Source organism: Tamandua tetradactyla, chromosome 23 (assembly GCF_023851605.1).
Source record: "Tamandua tetradactyla isolate mTamTet1 chromosome 23, mTamTet1.pri, whole genome shotgun sequence".
Lineage (NCBI taxonomy): Eukaryota > Metazoa > Chordata > Mammalia > Pilosa > Myrmecophagidae > Tamandua > Tamandua tetradactyla.
Genome location: NC_135349.1, coordinates 3,548,033 through 3,565,028, shown reverse-complemented (window position 1 = coordinate 3,565,028; position 16,996 = coordinate 3,548,033). Strand labels below are relative to the sequence as shown.

General features: G+C 55.9%; 1 protein-coding gene across 7 annotated transcripts in view; it reads right to left on the bottom strand.

Annotated features, from left to right (window-relative positions):
* Positions 1–16,996, bottom strand: part of SDK1 (sidekick cell adhesion molecule 1) — a 1,057,379-nt gene that overhangs the window by 52,505 nt on the left and 987,878 nt on the right. For all 7 annotated transcript variants that reach the window (XM_077140486.1, XM_077140483.1, XM_077140481.1 and 4 more), the window contains one exon: positions 16,190–16,291. In XM_077140486.1, the coding sequence (XP_076996601.1) occupies positions 16,190–16,291 (102 nt within the window). The remainder of the gene's footprint in view (positions 1–16,189; positions 16,292–16,996) is intronic.

Below are 16,996 nucleotides of genomic sequence, written 5' to 3'. Positions count from 1 at the left end.
CCAGCGAGTGAAGCCGGCTGCCCGGGCTCACACCCTGGGTGGGTGGGTGGGGGTGGTTCTGACCCAGGCGCCCTGGCTCCCGAGCCCCCTCACGGGATTCAGAGGAGGGGGCAGGGCCGACTCCCGGCGCCCTCAGCCCCCAGCCCAGTCCTGCCTCTTGGCCTTTTCTCCACTCTGTCCTCTTGCTACTTCACCTGCTGATCCAGAAAAAGAAGCATTGCTGAAGAAGCTTAATAACAAAAACCGTTTTCATAAATATCAGTGGTGAAATTAAGTGTTGAAGAGGATGCAAAGAAGTTGGAACTCTGGTGCACTGTTGGTGGGAATGTAAAATGGTGCAGCCACCATGGAAGGCCACATGGCAGCTCCTCGTACAGTTAAATATGGAATTACCATAATTACAGAATTACCCAGTAACCCACTTGTAGGCACAGACCTGAAGGAAGTTGAAGAATCCCAAACAGATGCTTGAACAGCAGTGTGCCTTGCAGCATGGGCCATGAAAGCCGAAAGCTGGAAACCACCCAAGTGTACATCCACAGACGATGGACAAACAAACAGATGGCTGCACGCATACAGTGGAATATTATTTGGCCATAAGAAGGAAGGAAATTATGGGACCTGCTGAAACTTGGAATAACCTTGAAAAAATTATGCTCAGTGAAATAATCAAGACCCAAAGGAAGAATGTTATATGATGTCAAATTATAAGCAATGACTAGTGTGCTGGTTTGAAAGGAAGTATGCCCCCTAAGAAAAGCCATGTTTTAATATAAATCCCATTTCATAAAGGTAGAATAATCTCTATTCAATACTGTATGTTTGAAACCATAATGAGATCATCCCCTGGTTGATGTGATTTAGTCAAGAGTGGTTGTTAAACTGGATTAGGGGATGACATGTCTCCACCCATTTGAGTGGGACTTGATTAGTTTCTGAAGTCCTATAAAAGGAGAATGAGAGATTCGGAGAGAGCAGAGAATGCTGCAGCACCACAAAGTGGAGAGTCCATTGGAGATGAAGAAGGAAAATGCCTCCCGGGGAGCTTCATGAAACCAGAAGCCAGGAGAGAAAGCTAGCAGATGGCACCGTATTCGCCATGTGCCCTTCCAGCTGAGAGAGAGAAGCCCTAACTGTGTTCGCCATGTGCCTTCTCACTTGAGAGAAAAACCCTGAACTCCATCGGCCTTCTTGAACCAAGGTATCTTTCTCTGGATGCCTTTGATTGGACATTTCTAATTGAGGCATTTTCTCGGCCTTAGAACTGTAAACTAGCAACTCATTAAAATCCCCCTTTTTAAAAGCCATTCCATTTCTGGTATATTGCATTCCGACAGCTAGCAAACTAGAACAACTAGAAAGCACAAATTCATAGAAACAAAAAGTAGATCAGAGGTTACTTGGGAATATGGAAGACAGGGAGTGTTTGCTTGAAATTTTGTTTTTTTCCATCAATCATTTTTTTAAAAATCAATGACATGTACTCTAGACTTTAGAAACTGTAAAGGGGAGGTAATGGGCAAGCCTGAGGCTCCATGTTTTATGATCTCTGCTCAATCTGTACGTCTCTGGACACAGTGTTTAGTCTCCTTGATTCTAGAAATGGGGGAAAATACCAAACACCCTGGGTTTTTGAGATGACGTGAAATAACTGGCGTGAGAACACAGCTGAGTACCCCAGGTGAGGGAGACACAAGCAGCAAAGGTGCCGAACTGAGCATCTGGCCGGAGGTCGGCATGCATCTGACCTGCTGTAACACAACAGCTACAAGCCTAAGGAACCGTGAGGCATTCAAACTGTGTTCTGAATAAAAGGAAAGAAGTTGAGGCCAAAGAATGCCATAATAACAAACGTATTTTTCTTACAGGTATTTCAATCATAAAGGTTAGCTACGGACCCTACAAAATCGAGTGCTTGCTGTCACCCACAGATTTGTTTTCCTGCCATCCCCAGCACTCATCAGTTCAATCACTGCCATCACCCACTGTTATGAGAATCAAAGTTGAAAGCCACTCAAACCAGCCATGCTGTTTCCAACTTTTTCTTTCTGCCTGTAGAGCGAGTTCCCCATTGCAGCTAGGCCTGGGTCCTGAGAGATCAGGTTTGTATTATAACTGAGTCACAGTTATAATACAAACTCACAGTCCTAAGTTAACTAGCTGCAATGTATTCAGTTTGACTTTGTAAACTGAAGCTGTAGGAAAAATTATTTAGTTCTAATTTTACACCTAAGAGGCCTGAGGCTCAGAGAGGTTCAGGTTGAACCTGGATCTGCCTAATGCCCAAGCTGTTTCTCTAGGGCTGGAGTCAAGGGCTAGACTAGATATCTTGGCCTCCAGGACATACAGTCTCTGTCACCACCAGCCAGCTCTGCCATCGTGGGGCAACAGCAACCACAGGTGACACAGGAACAAATGGGCATGGCCGTGTTGCAGTAAAACTTTATTAACAAATACAGGCAATGGGCTGGATTTGGTGTGGGGGCCTAGTCTGAGACCCTGCTCTGAAGGAAGTGAGGAAGCAGCTGCAGAGGGAGGGCCCTGACTGCTGAGCCAGTTTTGTTAAATGTTAAGAGCCCTGGAAAAGGATCCAGAAAATCTGGGTTCTGTCCCGGTGACCAGCCTGTGACGGTGACCCGGCCATTTCACCCTGGCAGTGTGCGTGTGCAGGTCACCACAGGAGCCCTGAGTGGGCTGTGGGGGTGGATGTGGCGGTCCACGGTTGTTAACAAGGTTTGGTCTCTGCCATCCTGCAGGCAGTGGGAGCCCCCAGAAGCTTCCAAAGCAGCGGACGGCGATGCCCAAAGCCCGTGAGGCCTGGAGCTGGCAGCAGGGCACAGAGGGCCTCTATCCACTGGCTTCCCACGCTTTTGAAGCCTCTATCAGTTCTGATTCTGACTCCACAGGTCTTTATTGTCTGCGAGGAAAGTAGGTGCCTCAGACAAAGCAGTCACACCTGTGTGTCCTGGAACCTCTGCCCAGCTGGGCATTCCTGGGGAAACTTCTGGGACCCTCCAGGCTTCATTTTCCCCCGGTGTTAAAAGAAGGACCTCTAAGCCCACCTGCTTGGAGTGAGGATTCTGTGCAGGATCACAGGAAACCGCAGGCAGGCCTGGGCCCACGTCCCAGTGCAGGAGCTCCTTGTGCCTCACGGCCCCTGGCGCTTGCCAACTGAGCCCCACCGCTAAGGGGAAGCCACCTGGAAAGCCAGTGTGCGAGAGCCACGGCGGGGAGCCTAGGCCAGGCCAGCACAGAAGCACTGGACAAACAAATGGAGAACTCAGACCCTAGTGGGAAGCACACCCCAAGCCCTTGTCTGGATCCTGTGTGCCTCTGTAAACCACCAGCCAGGCTGTGCAGCTGGGTTTGATGCCCGGTTCCTGCCAGGCCTGGACGACTGTTAGACCCTGAGCTGAGCAGCAGCTGTTTATCTTTGCAGCAGGATGTTTCTCAAAGAAGTCTTCAGTGCCACCACATCTCCATGATGGAGGAGCCGAGCTGGGTGGAGGTGGCTGGAGCACCGTGCAGAGCAGTGCTGCTTCCTCACAGATTGGACTCCACAGGAGGGAAAGCCAGGCCCTTATGACAGCAGGGCAGTGTTATTATTATGATTTTACAGAAGGAAGCAGACCCAGGCGAGCTAAACCATGGGCTCCCCCGAGAAGTGGGGCTAGGACTGGAGCCCAGGCTGCCATGTCCAGAGCCTGAGCCTTTTAACAGAGGCTGTTGTCCTGGCCATGAGTGAGGGAGGGAGGGAGCCCTTACCAGCCAGGACTCAATAATGAATGTACCAGTGGGTTTTACACACTTGTCATATGCCAGACACACCGCAAGGCCCTGGCTTACTGGGGACGGCCGCCTGCCCCACGGATGGGGCTCCAGGTCACCTACCTCGCGGAGGACTTGGTCTAGAGCAGTTCTTGGGCAGGTGAGCAGGGAGCACACTTTCTAGGATCAGCTCTGCACTGGGGCTGAGCACAGAGAGCTGAGAGACATGGAAGAGGGGCTCTCAGCCATGCCTGGGTGGGAGGCAAGCTGGTCAAGGAAGGTTTCCTAGAAAAGGGGGCTTCTCAGGTGAGATGTGAAGAATGAAGTGACGAATTAGTTAGGGAGAGATGCGATGTCTGGGATGGGGTGCTCAGGTGGGAATAGCAGTTCAGACACAGGGAACAGCATGTTCAGAGCCCAGAGTGAGAAAACACAGCCCATCCAGGGACTGAATGTGTCTAGACACCAGAGGCTTAGAGTATCTCCTGAAAGGCTTTAGAAGAGGCGCGTGATGCACTCAAAGTTGTAATTAGAAAGAAGATTCTGGCTGTTGCTGGAGAGTGGATGGGGGTGAAGACCCAGCCTGGAGGCAGGAAGGCCACCGTGGAGCTGAAACAAGAATGTAAGCCATAGATGGGGGCCCAGACAGGGGCAGGTGGCTGCAGCAGAAAAGGAGAGTGACAGAGGACTTGAGGTGAAGGGCCTGGAATCAGCAAGATGCGGTGACCAGCTGGTCGTGAGGAATAAAAGGCCAGGAGCCAAGGCTGACCCTCCAGTTTCTGTCTCGGGATTTTGGGGTGGATGAAGCCATCGCTCCCAGGGCAGCGGGAGGGGACACCGTGTTTTGTCATCGCTGCTGCTGGGGCTGCGTGGTGGTGGGAAGAGCAGCAGTGGCTTGCACTCGGGCAGAGCTCCACGCCTCACGCGTTCTCAGGGTTTCATCTGCATTAACACACTAGAGCCTCATGACAGCCCCTCCCATAAGGACACAGACCCAGGAGGGTGAGCAATTCTCCCAGGCTCACAGGGCACACCAGGGTCCAGCCCAGGGCAGTCTGGCTTCAGAGTCTGGGCATTTAACTACGACACAGAAATTCAGTTTTGGAAAGATGGGTTTGAGGAACCTGGGGGTCTGCCCAGAGGAGACACCAAGCAGACAGTTAGATACAGGGTCTGGACTCCATGTCAGTCTCCTGGACTAGAGGAGAGAGCTGGGAGCCACCTGAGGGTGGGGTGATAGGAGCACGACATGGGGTGAGGAAAGAGGACAGCTGAGAACGCAGTCTCAATAAATGATGCCAAAGGGGACCAAGAGACTGAGCCACCAGACCATTGTACTTCCCCACTGTGTAGCCCTTTATTGACCCAGGAGGCAGGCTCTGGGAGCTCGGAATGTGCAGGAGCTGGCTTTGGCTGGGCCCCTTTCCTAGAGAAGTGCATGCCCCAGTGGATGTATCAGTGCTACTGCTGCATAACAAACAATCCCACCCTAGTGCTTAAAACCACACACTTCTGTTATCCCCCAGTTTCCACGGGTTGGGAATCTGGGCAAGGCAAGATAATTCAATTGGAATTTGAATGCTGACTGGGTCTTTGACTATAATAAGGAATGGCTATTAATTTTTCTAGGTGTGATAATGGCATTGCCGATAAATATTTATTTTAAGAGTATTTCTAAGGATAGATCCTGAAACGCTTTCTAATACAATGCTGTGAAATAAAAAGAGAGGCAGGATGTCTGAGAATTCCTTTGTCCTAGCGTGAGAGGAGGGAAGCAGGCGGATGAGTGGACAAAGTGCAGTTGGAAAAAGCGCATCATGGCTGAAACTGTGCTGTGCACTCGTGCATGTTCTCTACACTCTCCTGTCTACTGCTGTGCAGGTTTGAAAATGTCCCAATTAGAAGTTAAACATCAGAAAAACAAATAAGGGTAGTTCTTTCAGGAAGAACCTGTCTGGAAAGGGGAGGAAAGCGCAGGCCAGTGGCTGAGAGAGCCGGGGCTGAGGCTGTGACTGCAAGGAAGCACCTCCAGGTGCCACTCACCCCCACCCTGACCCCCAGCCTCTGGGGGACAAGGCCCTGGGGAGGCAGGCCCAGCCCTCACACACACAGGACAGAGCCACCCTCCTCCTCGGGTGCTGCAGCTTCCACTCATCCTGTGGAGCTCCAGGCACGCCTCCCCCACACACACACACGAGGGCCGTGAGCCCCCCTAGGCCCCGAGAGGCCCCCCTTACAAGGTCCCGAGAGACCCCCCCTTATAAGGTCCCGAGAGCCCCCCTTACAGGTCCCGAGAGCCCCCCTTACAAGGTCCCGAGAGCCCCCCTTACAAGGTCCCGAGAGCCCCCCTTACAAGGTCTCGAGAGCCCCCCTTACAAAGCCCCGAGAGCCCCCCTTACAGGTCCCGAGAGCCCCCCTTACAAGGTCCCGAGAGCCCCCCTTACAAGGTCCCGAGAGCCCCCCTTACAAGGCGCCATGCGCAGCCCTCCTCCTCCACGCTCAGCATGTGGCCCTGGGATCAGTGCCCAAGGAGGTTATGGGGGACAGCGACATGGGGCGCCCAAGGGAGAGCCTGGCAAAGGACTTAGGCTCAGGACCATGTGCTGTTTAGGTTCCTTTCCAAATAAAGCACTAGGATATCCCCACAGCCCTCCGACGAGGGCCACACGTGGGTAATGGCACCCCTCCTGTCCCAGCCTCTTCACCCCCCACCCCCCCAGAGAGGTCATCCAGCCTAGGAGCAGCGCCCGACGCGGGGCCATGGGAGGGCACCCTGAGGTGGGGAGCCCCGAACGTGCGCCAGGGACCGGGAATGGCGGAGACGGTGCCCAGAGGACCTGAGCAGGTCCCCAAGGGCCCAGGGCAGTCCTAGAATGGGGCTGTTTCCCTTCCAGGCGCCGGGCAGCCACGGAGGGGCTGAACCTGGAGAGTGCGGGTGAGTGCCGCTGAGGACGGCTCAGGGCCGAGGCAGGCCAGGATGGACGCGTGGCCCAGGGGTCCCTGTGGGGTCTGTAGGAGGGTCCCGGTGGTGACAGCTCACTCCTGGGCGATGCCGTCGTCAGTCACCATGACCCTGTTCTAGGGTCCCTGTCAGAGGCCAGTCCCGGGAACACCCTGAGTTCTCTGAGCCCCTGCCCCATCCCTGCCCCTTCACAGTTCCTCACCCCCACCCCCAGCTTAGCAAATCAACACAGCTGCTGGCTGCAGGCTGACCCCGCTCCCCCACACCCTGCAGCGCAGCGCCCGGACATATCTTGAAATTCCCCCTGGCACGACAGCGGGGCATGCACCACCACCTTTCTGCTCGCTGGACAAATGCCTGGGAGCTGTCCACGTGGGCCAGGACAGTTACTGCAGAGGCCCCCCCCCACCCCTTACCAGGGATATGCGCGTCCCTGGAAATCTGGAGCCTGCACTTCATGGGCGTGCTGGGGGCACTCAGGGAGCAGTGCAGGAGCCGGGCCCTGAGGCTCCTCCAGGCCGGGTGAGCAGGCAGGGCCACCTGAAAGTGGGGTGGCAGTGGTAACGCAGGAGCCCATGTGGGCAAGTAGCCAGCACCCTGCACCCAGCCCTGGGCCGCCCACCTGCCCCTGCACGCCCTTCCCCGCATACCACATCCGACTGGCAAAGCAGGTGAGGCTGAGGCGCCCAAAGGACAGAAATTACTGTGGTTTCCATACCTCCTGTACCTGTGTCCATTACAGCTACCTAGAGACGCCGGGACTGCACGGATGAGAAGCCCGCCAGCCTCCGGAGGCAGTGACTCCATTAATTACGCTGAAACTGCCATTTGCGCTTCATTATAAACACGTTTTCACACCAGCCCCGCTCTGAATCCTTTTAATTTCACTTAATGGGCTCTCTAGGATCAACTTTATCTGCCACTAGGGGGAGCTAAAACTGCTAGAAGTGGTGATATTTCTTTCATTCCAACCAAAAGTAATTACAAACTCGGAGTACTTTACTAGGAAAGGTGCAACCCACGTTCTGCACTAAGTTTTTTGTTCTTAAAACACAAACAAAACAACAGTTTCAAAGCAACTTTTTCTGTCTTCCAAAGCAATGCATGCACCAAAAACAACCCAAAGGCCACCCAAAGCAACTGACTGGTTAATGTGCCTGCCCGTTTTCCCTTTTTGCTAAAAGCTGTAGCATCAAAGAAGAAAGTTCTGGGCATCCAGCTTCCGGCTGCGGATCCAGGGTCCGGAACCCCTGGGGCCTGGGTAGGTCCCCTCGGTGACAGGCTAAGGCTGACCAGGCGAGCCCCAGTCCAGCTCCCATCGGAGGGTGGAGCCGGGGCGAGGAATGAGATATGAGGGTTCACAATGGAACTGCTGGTGGCGGCCCCAGTAAAGCAGAGGCAGGTCTGGGCAGGGGAGGCCGCCACACTGCCCCGGGGTGGGGCTGGGGCAGGCGGGGGCCTCTACAGACCCGAAATGCCGAGCAGGTGTCATGGGGGCCTAAGCCTGACGCAAGAACTCTTCCAAAGCTAACCGTGGTCAGGGCCATGCACGCCAGGAGGCGAGGGTGTCCTGGGCCCTCCCAGGCCCTCTGTTGCTCGACGTGAAGGAGCTGCGCCCCCCAGCCCGCGCCCCTCTTGCAGGCTGTCCTGAGTGAAGGAGAACACAGGCCTTGGGCCTGGCGAGCCGGCCCTCAGAAAAGCGGATCTGCGGGGGACTTCGATGTGAACCGCTGTGATGTCCCTCCGTGGGGATCCCTGCCTGGCAGAGGGTCGGCCATCCACCGGGCAGTGAGGGCTGACCAAGCCAGACACGTGTGCCCTGCCACGGGAAGTCCCTGAGCGTTGACGTGGGGCTGTTCCCTCCGGCCCAGCGCAGCTGCCCCAGCCAGCTTCAGGCTGGAACTGCTCTGGGCAGCGCTGCCTGGGCCTCGGGGGAATGTGGAGGCGGACCCCACTCTGTCTCCACCATGGGCTGAGACCTGGGGGCGGTGCCACGAAGCAGGTACCCCCACCCACCCCCGGAGAGCACGCTGACCACCCAGGGCTCTTCCGTGGAGGCCCTATGGCCAGGGACCTGGGCCCTGCCGCCTCAGGAGATCAGCCCCAACTTCATAGGTCCTGTGGGGGAATCACGTCCCCCAAAGGACCAGGGCCCCCACCGGCTCCAGGGCCCAGGCCCACGAGTGTGATCCTATTTGGAAATAGGGTCTTTGAGGATATGATTAGTAAAGACAAGCTAAATGGAGAAGTGGGCCTAATCCAGTGACTGGTGTCCTTATAAGGAGAGGACTTTTGGACACACACAGACAGAAGGACACTAGGAGAAGCCCACGTGGCAAAAGAGAAGGCAGCCCCTGGAGGGACACGGCCACAGGCCCAGGAAGGCGCCTCTCCTGGATCCCAGAGGGTCTCAGCTTTACTCGATTTTGGATGGTGAGCCAAAGCTGCAAGGCTCAGCGCTCTCTTGTTTTAACAGTACCTTGTTTGTGGAACCTTGTTACGGCAGCCCCAAGAAATGAAGAGGCTTTAGCAACACTACCTACCCCCACCCCTGCCCCCAGTCAAGAAGGCTCAATAAAAGCCCATGAGTTCCAAGGGCTGCAGGAGAGGCTTCGCCCCAGTGGTGAATGCTGACAGTACAACAGGGCAGCACGAAGTCCCAAGGGAGCTGCAGGGTCCTGAATAGGGAGCCGCAGGGTCCTGAATAGGGAGCCTATAAGGGCTGGCGTGTAACTGAGGGGGCGGACTGGGGAGGGGCAGCCTCAGCAGGCGGGGGTAGCCGGGGCTGGTTCTGGGGACAAGCTAAGGCCGAGGAAACCAGGCCTGTGGCAGCCTCATGGAGACACCTCACCCTTCCGCTGGTTGCTGTCCTTGGCCAACTGCCACCCGCCCTGGCAAGGAGGGCCCCCCACAGCGGCCTCGGTGTGGACACGTCCCCATCTCAGGGCATAAGCAGCTGCTGGTGGGGACCGTGTTTGCCTCCTGTACTCCCCACCCTCGGAGCTGAGCGAAAATTGAGCGAAAGTGGTGCTGGCTCAAATTCGGGCTGGTGTGGAATGAGGGCCCAGACAGAAAGCCTTGGGCTTTGGAATTGGTCAGATTCCTTTTGTTTTGTGATTTAAACCCCCATAGTTTCAGGGTTCCTGGAGATTTCCAGAACATCTGTCCTCTTTGAAGGACAGTGACGCTTGGGACAGACAGGGGAGCTGGAGCCCTGCTGGCAGGAAGGCCCCACTGGGAAGCTTCCTGAGCTCCTGGTCCAGGGCCCCCACCTCACAGCTCACACCCGTGCCCGGCCAGAGGATGCCTTGCAAGGGCTCCCCTGTGCGTTCCCACTTTGGGGAGGGGCATGCAACCCAGGCAGCCCAAAGAGTCAGTGGATTTCAACTGCAGGCCAGCGCCAGACTGAGGGAAGAGCCCAACTAAGGATGAGCCAGCAGAGAGGAAAGTGGAGCCAGGAGATAGCGTGAAACAAGGTTGCTGGGTCCCTGGATCCAGCCATGCCTGAAGCTGTCACCAAGCTCCTCAACTTTTCTGTTACATGAGTTAACATATGATTCTTTTAGCTCAAAACTGTTTGAGGATTTCTGTTTCCTGCAAACTGGGGTTCTTACTGATTTATTATTTTTACCAAATTACAATGCCTGGGCTCAGAAATTAATCTAAAAAAAACTCTTAAAATTACCCTTTCTCTCTGAGGTTAAACAGATTTAAACATTACATATTTGGTATAGAGGGGCAGCTGGAGTTTATCTCATCTGCCGCCACATCATTTATATATGAGGCCAGTCAAGCACTTCACCCAAGGCTGCCTCCATTCATTCACCAAAATACCGGTGTGTGCAGACCCCGTGCCAGGCGCCGTCTGGGCACTCGTCTCGTAAGCAGGGCAGGTAGTTGGCGGCAGAGCTGGACGGGAAGCCAAGGCTCCTGACTCCTTGCTCCCAGCCATGATTCCCCATGCCCTAAGCTCAGAGGGGTTCAGCGCTCACCCCCAGCTCTCAGCCCGTGCATGGCAGAGCCTGCACTCAGACTCTTCCCAAACCACAGCTATGTCTTAGCTTTTATGAAAGCCTTTGAGTCTGGCGGTTCCTCAAAAAGCTAGACAGAGAATTGGCATATGACCTCCGTTCCCTCCCCTAGTCTACACCCAGGAGCACCGGAAACAGATTCACACAGACACCTGCATGCTAGTGCTCACGGCATGTTCACAGGAGACGAGAGGTAAAAATGACCCAAGTGTACATCAACTGATGAATGCATAAATAAAATGTGGAATATACACCAATAGAATATTAGTCAGCTGTGAAAAGGAATCAAGTTTGGATCCATGTCACAGGGATGAACCTGGAAAACGTGCTGAGTAAAATTTGCCAGAAACAAAATGACAAATATTGCATGATTGTACTTACATGAAATAGCAAATCCACAGATTTAGAAAGCAGATTAGAGGTTGCCAGGGCTTGCGGTGGGGAAGGGGCAGTGACTGGTTAGTGGCTGCTGGGTTTTATTTTGGGGGGATGGGAAGATTTCGGAACTAGACAGAAGTGGTGTTTGCACAACATTGTGAAGGGATGACATGCCACTGAATCATTCACTTTAAGATGGTTAATTTTATGTTATGTGAATTTCATTTTCATTAAAAAAAAACATATGGAAAGAAAGCTAAAAAGCAATGTTCCATGCACTGCAAGACAACCAAACAACTTTGTTTTGAATATATTAGCAAAGTATAATGAAAATGGAAGCGAAGAAAAAACAACCCCTGTTTGGGTCTCTGGGTGTTTCACACCCACTCGCCCGTGATGCCCTGAGGCATCTAGCCAAGCGAGCAGGAATCCGCCAGACTTAGCTTTTCTTTCTGAAGCCTGGTAAAGCTGCCTTGCTATGAGTCAGCACGTGAGCAGGGCCTCTCAGCGCTGGAGTGAAACTATTACACTGGGGTCCTTGGGCTGTGCATCCTAAGAGGCTGTGGGAAGCAAAGAGACTTGAAGGTGACAACTGAGTGTGAACGGTGGCATTTCTCTTTCCAGAAGCTTCTCTCTGGTGTGAACACAGAGCACAGAGATGCCTGTGGAGAACAGCTGAGAAGCCTGCCTGGGGGGACAGACCCAGCCAGGACTGGAGAGTGGAGATGCTCTGCCATTTCAGGGCTGGCAGCCCCGAGCCTCCTGGGAGAGAGCTGAATCGGGGACCCCGGCCTGCTCCCACGTTCCTGTTGCAACCGCTGGTGCTGCAGAGCAAGGTGTGGTGTGTATGGAAACAAAGCCTTAAGACTCTTTCCCCCGGAAAGGGAGATGGAAACCAGACCACGGGCCTTTAGGAGGCATCCCTGCGGGGGAGGAAGGTCCTGCCTCAGCAAGGTGCAGAGGTGGTGGCCGAGCTGCAGCCGTGTGAACATGGCTAAGCGATCGGTCTACACTGAGCCCCAGCTTTCTCACTGACAACTGGGACCACAGCAGTCCTTCTGAGCCCCCATCCCCGAGCCCCTGCCCAGAGCCTAGCCTGGAAAACCTCCCTTCCTAGGGCCATGGTGTCGTGAGCCCCCCAGGGCCAGAGAACACGTGTCTGGGATAGAGGGCGTCGGCAGGGGGTGGGGAGGAGGGGAATTTCCAGACTCCTTGTGTGTGCTGCTCACGTCTGCTGACATAAGGGAGCACGCCAAAGGGAGGTGACGCCAGGGGCGCGGGCACACCCGAGGGAACTTGGCTCCTGTGTGCCTGGCATCCTCTCCCTCCCCTGCACGAAGGCCGGGCTGGCGGCAATGTGCCGCGTCCACACCACGCAGCTCCTCTCTGGCCCTGCGGAGCCCAGGTCAGCGCTGGGATCGTGTGGCCTCCCTGCTGGTCACTCAGGCTCCAGGCGCTTTCGCCTCCTGACCCCACCCTCGTGGAGGCCTCAGCACGCCGGGACAGTAGTGTGGGGAGGGCCCAGGCCCGCCTGCTTCTTGGGCCCCCCGCTGGGCAGTGCCACACCCAGAGGCTGCTGCGGCGGAAGCTGGCACACGCCGTCCAGACATGCGCCCGGGAGGCGGGGAAGAGCCCGGGGCCTGTGCGCGCGTGCTTCCTGGAAGCCGGTTGGGGCCTCTTCTCCTGGGCTCCAGGGGAGCTGACGTGCAGCCCCAGAAGCATGCTGTCCTCTGGCTTCTGTCCCCCCAAATGTTAGAAGCCTTTCTGCTCTTGGCTCTCGGGTTTCCAGACCCCCGCCGAGGGCCGGACTGCCTCTTCCCCTGCGGCCCTCCTCACACACAGGCCTCGGCGCCAGGTGGTTGCCCGCAGCCTCCCTTGTCTCTCCTCAAGGCTTCCCCGCAGAAACCCTGTGCCTCCGCGCGCCTACTCCTACGTGGAATTCCCTCTTTTCTGGCTGTCCGCAGCTGGAGCCTCTGATACTCTAACCGCACCATGGTGAGAGAACACAGGCTCTCACGGTGCCAGGGGGTGGGGGTGGGGGCAGAACTGCATAGGTTTCCAGGCGGGGCCTTGGGGGGCGTGTTGGAGCCCCCTGCTCAGGGTCCGGCTTCCGGAGTGTGCTTGCTCTCCCGCCCCCTCCCCCGGGACATGCAGCATGTGGCATCCGCTACCTGGAGGGTGGTCCTCCCAGCCTGCCCCAGTCTGCTTGTCCTTCTCCGCGGGGGCAGCTCCAGGGCGGAAAAGGAGGAAAAGGAATGGGGAACGGTCTCGGCACAGGGCCCCCGCGGCGGGAGTTACGGGAACAGACGCACTGCACTCATGCCTTCTCCTTCGCACTGCTGCCTTCAGCGGGAAGCACCGTCCCAGGGGCCTGGTCCGCCCCACTTACCCCCCACCCGCTCCGAGGAGGTAATGCAGCTGCTGTCACCTCGGCGTGTCGCCAGGGTGCAGCCTGTACCTGGGACACCCACGCCACCCTCTGCTCTGGATCCTAATGCTGAGTCTGGGGACCTTCTCAGGAATGGCAAAGACCTTCTGGGCCCCTGCGGATTAGCCCCGGGGCAGGCAGCACTGGAGATGACGCAGTCACGATGTAGAGAGGAGGACACGCTTTAAGAGAGAGGACAGGTCCCCGCTAAGGGAGAAGCAGAGCTCCTCACCAGTGCCCAGAGGTCAGAGAACAGAGGAAGAAAAGTGGAACTCAGCCCAGAGGGAGCTGACGCGGCATGAGAAGAAGTTCTGGGGGGGGGGGCATGAGTCCTGGAGACTTTCCAGACTTCCTGGGGCCCCGCCAGCTGGGCACCAGCTCCGCTCTGCTTCTCAGCCCCTCTGGCCAGTCCAGCCAGCTTGGCTTCACTGTTGGGGCTCAGCTGTGCGGGTCCCAGGAAGGCCTCAGTTGCCGGGGAGAGTGGGAGCGTTGCCCTCCCCCTTCTGCACAGGTCATAGGGAAGCAGGTGGCTGTGGGGGGGGCGAGGGGGCCGTGGTGGGCAGGAGGCCCTGCAACCCCAGGGAAGAACTGACCCTGGAGCCCCGTGTGCAGAGGGGAGGAGCCCAAGGGCCCGGCCCGCCCGAGCCCCCCAGGCTCAGGAGCTGGCTCCTCTCCACCTCGGCCCCTGCGTGAACTCACAGAGAGGGCCTGAGCTCAGCCGGGCCCTGCTGTGGCTGGCCTGGCCCCAACGCTGGTGCCCAGCCCCCGCTGGTGTACTCCTGCTGCTCCAGCGCGCATCTGGGGATGTCTGCCATGTTCCTGGGACAACCACTCTGCCCAGTGTGTCCTGAGTGGTGCCCAGACACTGGGACCCCACCCACATGACCAGCTGATAGGCAGAAGAGCTCTGCCAGCACGGCCCATGCCCTGAGGTCCAAGGCCCACCACGCTGTCCCTGCAGCCCCCAGAAGGTCAGTCCTCCGCGGCCGCCAGGTGCCAGAGCCATGTCAGGGGACCTTGGCTTGCCACAGCCCAGCCCTTTACTGATGGCACTGGCCACGTCCCCTCCTCTGCCCGGGGGTGTCTCAGTGACCGGGCCCGGGCCCCCCTGGGTGGGCCAGCACCCCTGGCATGGCTCTGAGTGACAGGATTGGGTGCATGCTCCAGGGAACAGCAGGCAGATACACGCTCCCTGCAGACATGCATTTCACCCCCACTTGTATTCAAATGGTGTCCGACCATTCCAGAAAAATCCTTTCCGGGCTGGACTCAGTGCCACCGACTTGTTTGTGTGAACTCTCCGAATGGCGGAAGGCCACTCGACGGTTTCTGTCTGCTGGCCAAGCAGCCCCTGCCCGCCCACCACTGAGCCTTTCTAGCAAGGCTGAGTCATTTCATTAGAGGAAATGCCAGTTACTCCAAGCCTGAAGCATCATCTTTCTAAATCTGCACTGGCAGACCTGGGCAGAAGGACCAGGCTGGACCCCAAGCTCAGCGAGTCCCTTAAGGCCCCAGCTGAGGGGGAGGGTGGGGCCCCTGAGCCAGAGCAGAGGGTCCTGCTTCCAAGATCTCTGGCACCCTAACCCCGGAGAGAGGGGCTCCAGCTGATCTAAAACACATCGCTCGAACAGAGGCTCTATAAAGGTTTCATGCACCAGGTTTGCCTTCCTGGAACGTGTAATTCCCCGGGGGGTTTCTAAGTCAGATAAATCCTGAAACTCAGAGGGACCAGCCTGCCCAGGATTATGATGGATTTCCTCTCCCTGCCCTTCAGTGTGAACACCCCTTTCAACATGAAAAAGTCAGAACGGGCTTTGCCCAAATATCTCTGTAGATCAGGAGAAGGATCAGAGAAGAGGGAGGTGTAACAGAGAAAACGGGATTTAACAAATGTGTATGGCTGAATCACTCTATTGATATTCCTTCCAGCCTCCAGAGTTTTGGAGCAGCTAGAAAGAAAGATCTGAGGTGATGGAATAGTAGCCCACGACAAACTCTGGGACCTGTTCTGTAACTGCTTGCTGAAGTGTGCTTTGAAAATTATTGCTTTTTCCTTTCTTTGTTTTGTATATGTTATATTATACAATAAAAGACCATTTAAAAATGAAATAAAAATACAACATCACCTTCCCTAAGGTTTAGCTCCTTGAAATAAACTTCTGAGCTGCTCTTTACCAAAAAGGGGAGATGCACGCAGGGTTGCAGATGGGGGGGGGGGGGCCTGGGCCCTGCCCATACCCTACCAGCGTCAGGTGGCGAGTGGGGACTGAGGTTTACAGGGGCTGCTGGCTCCACATACCCAGATTCCGCCAAGTCCATAATTCAGTTCCGGGCTGCTGCTATCATAGAGCAAGGAATGATGAAAACGACACCTACAGATATTTTACATAAACCCTGTGCGTCTCCAAAGCAAGACTCGCCCGTCCACTTTAGCTGTTTGGAAATTACAGCCCTTTCCAACCAGTGGCTGTGGAGACCTCCCCAGGCGACCGGTTCCTGTTTCTTCAAACAGGGACACACTCAGTGTGGCCCCTGAGGCACCAGTCAGAAGCACTTGCTATTGGGGTGCCACAGCCTCCACTGCCGTGGGACATGGGGGGTCGGGCCCTGCGCCCCGCTTACCTGCCTCGCCGACAAAGACTTCCACAGGTGCACTGGCCGGGCTCTCACCGATGATGTTATAGGCGGTCAGAAGCACCTCGTAGCGCCTGTATTTCTGTAAATCTGCAAGGTTCAAGGAGGTAGGGGTCAGCTTGCACCTGGACCACCACCCATTCTTAAAACTCTCCCTCTATGAACCACACCAAGGCACCCATGCCCTCGGGGCAGGGGCAGGGAGGTGGTTGGACTTTAGTTCCAGAGAGGCCTGGGAACACCTGCTGCCGCCATCACTTGTGGGGTCACTCGTCAGGAGGTGAGGGGCTCAGCACCCACACTGCAGTGGCACAGGAAGGGCGGCCTGTTCTGTAGCAGGGGAAAAGGCAGCAGGACATCTCCAGAGTCAAGGGTTTTGATTAAAAATGTGACTGGGGTTTGCCTTTTGGTCCAGAATTGATCCTTCAAGTAAGAACAGATGGCATGTCCCTGGCATTAGAATGCCCAAGGCCTTTAGGTTCTTAATGACCATGTCCTGGGAAGAAGAGAGTGTGGGAAGCCACGCACAGAGACCCGCACAGGGCGGGCATCCAAGGGTGCGCGCTGCACTGGCTGATAATGTAAGAGCGACTGACCTTTAAATCAAAACATTCTGGAAGTTCTTCCATTGACGGACACTGTCTCAGCAGTGGCTTGAAGCCCCATAGATGTGTCAGCCCATGTGCTGGTGTGAATGCTGCTCACACCTCTTCCATCTGCCTAAGCCTCTGCTTGGTGGGCCAGGCTGCCATGGGCGTCCACCGCCGGCTCAAGGAAATGCTTGCCTGGCTCTGC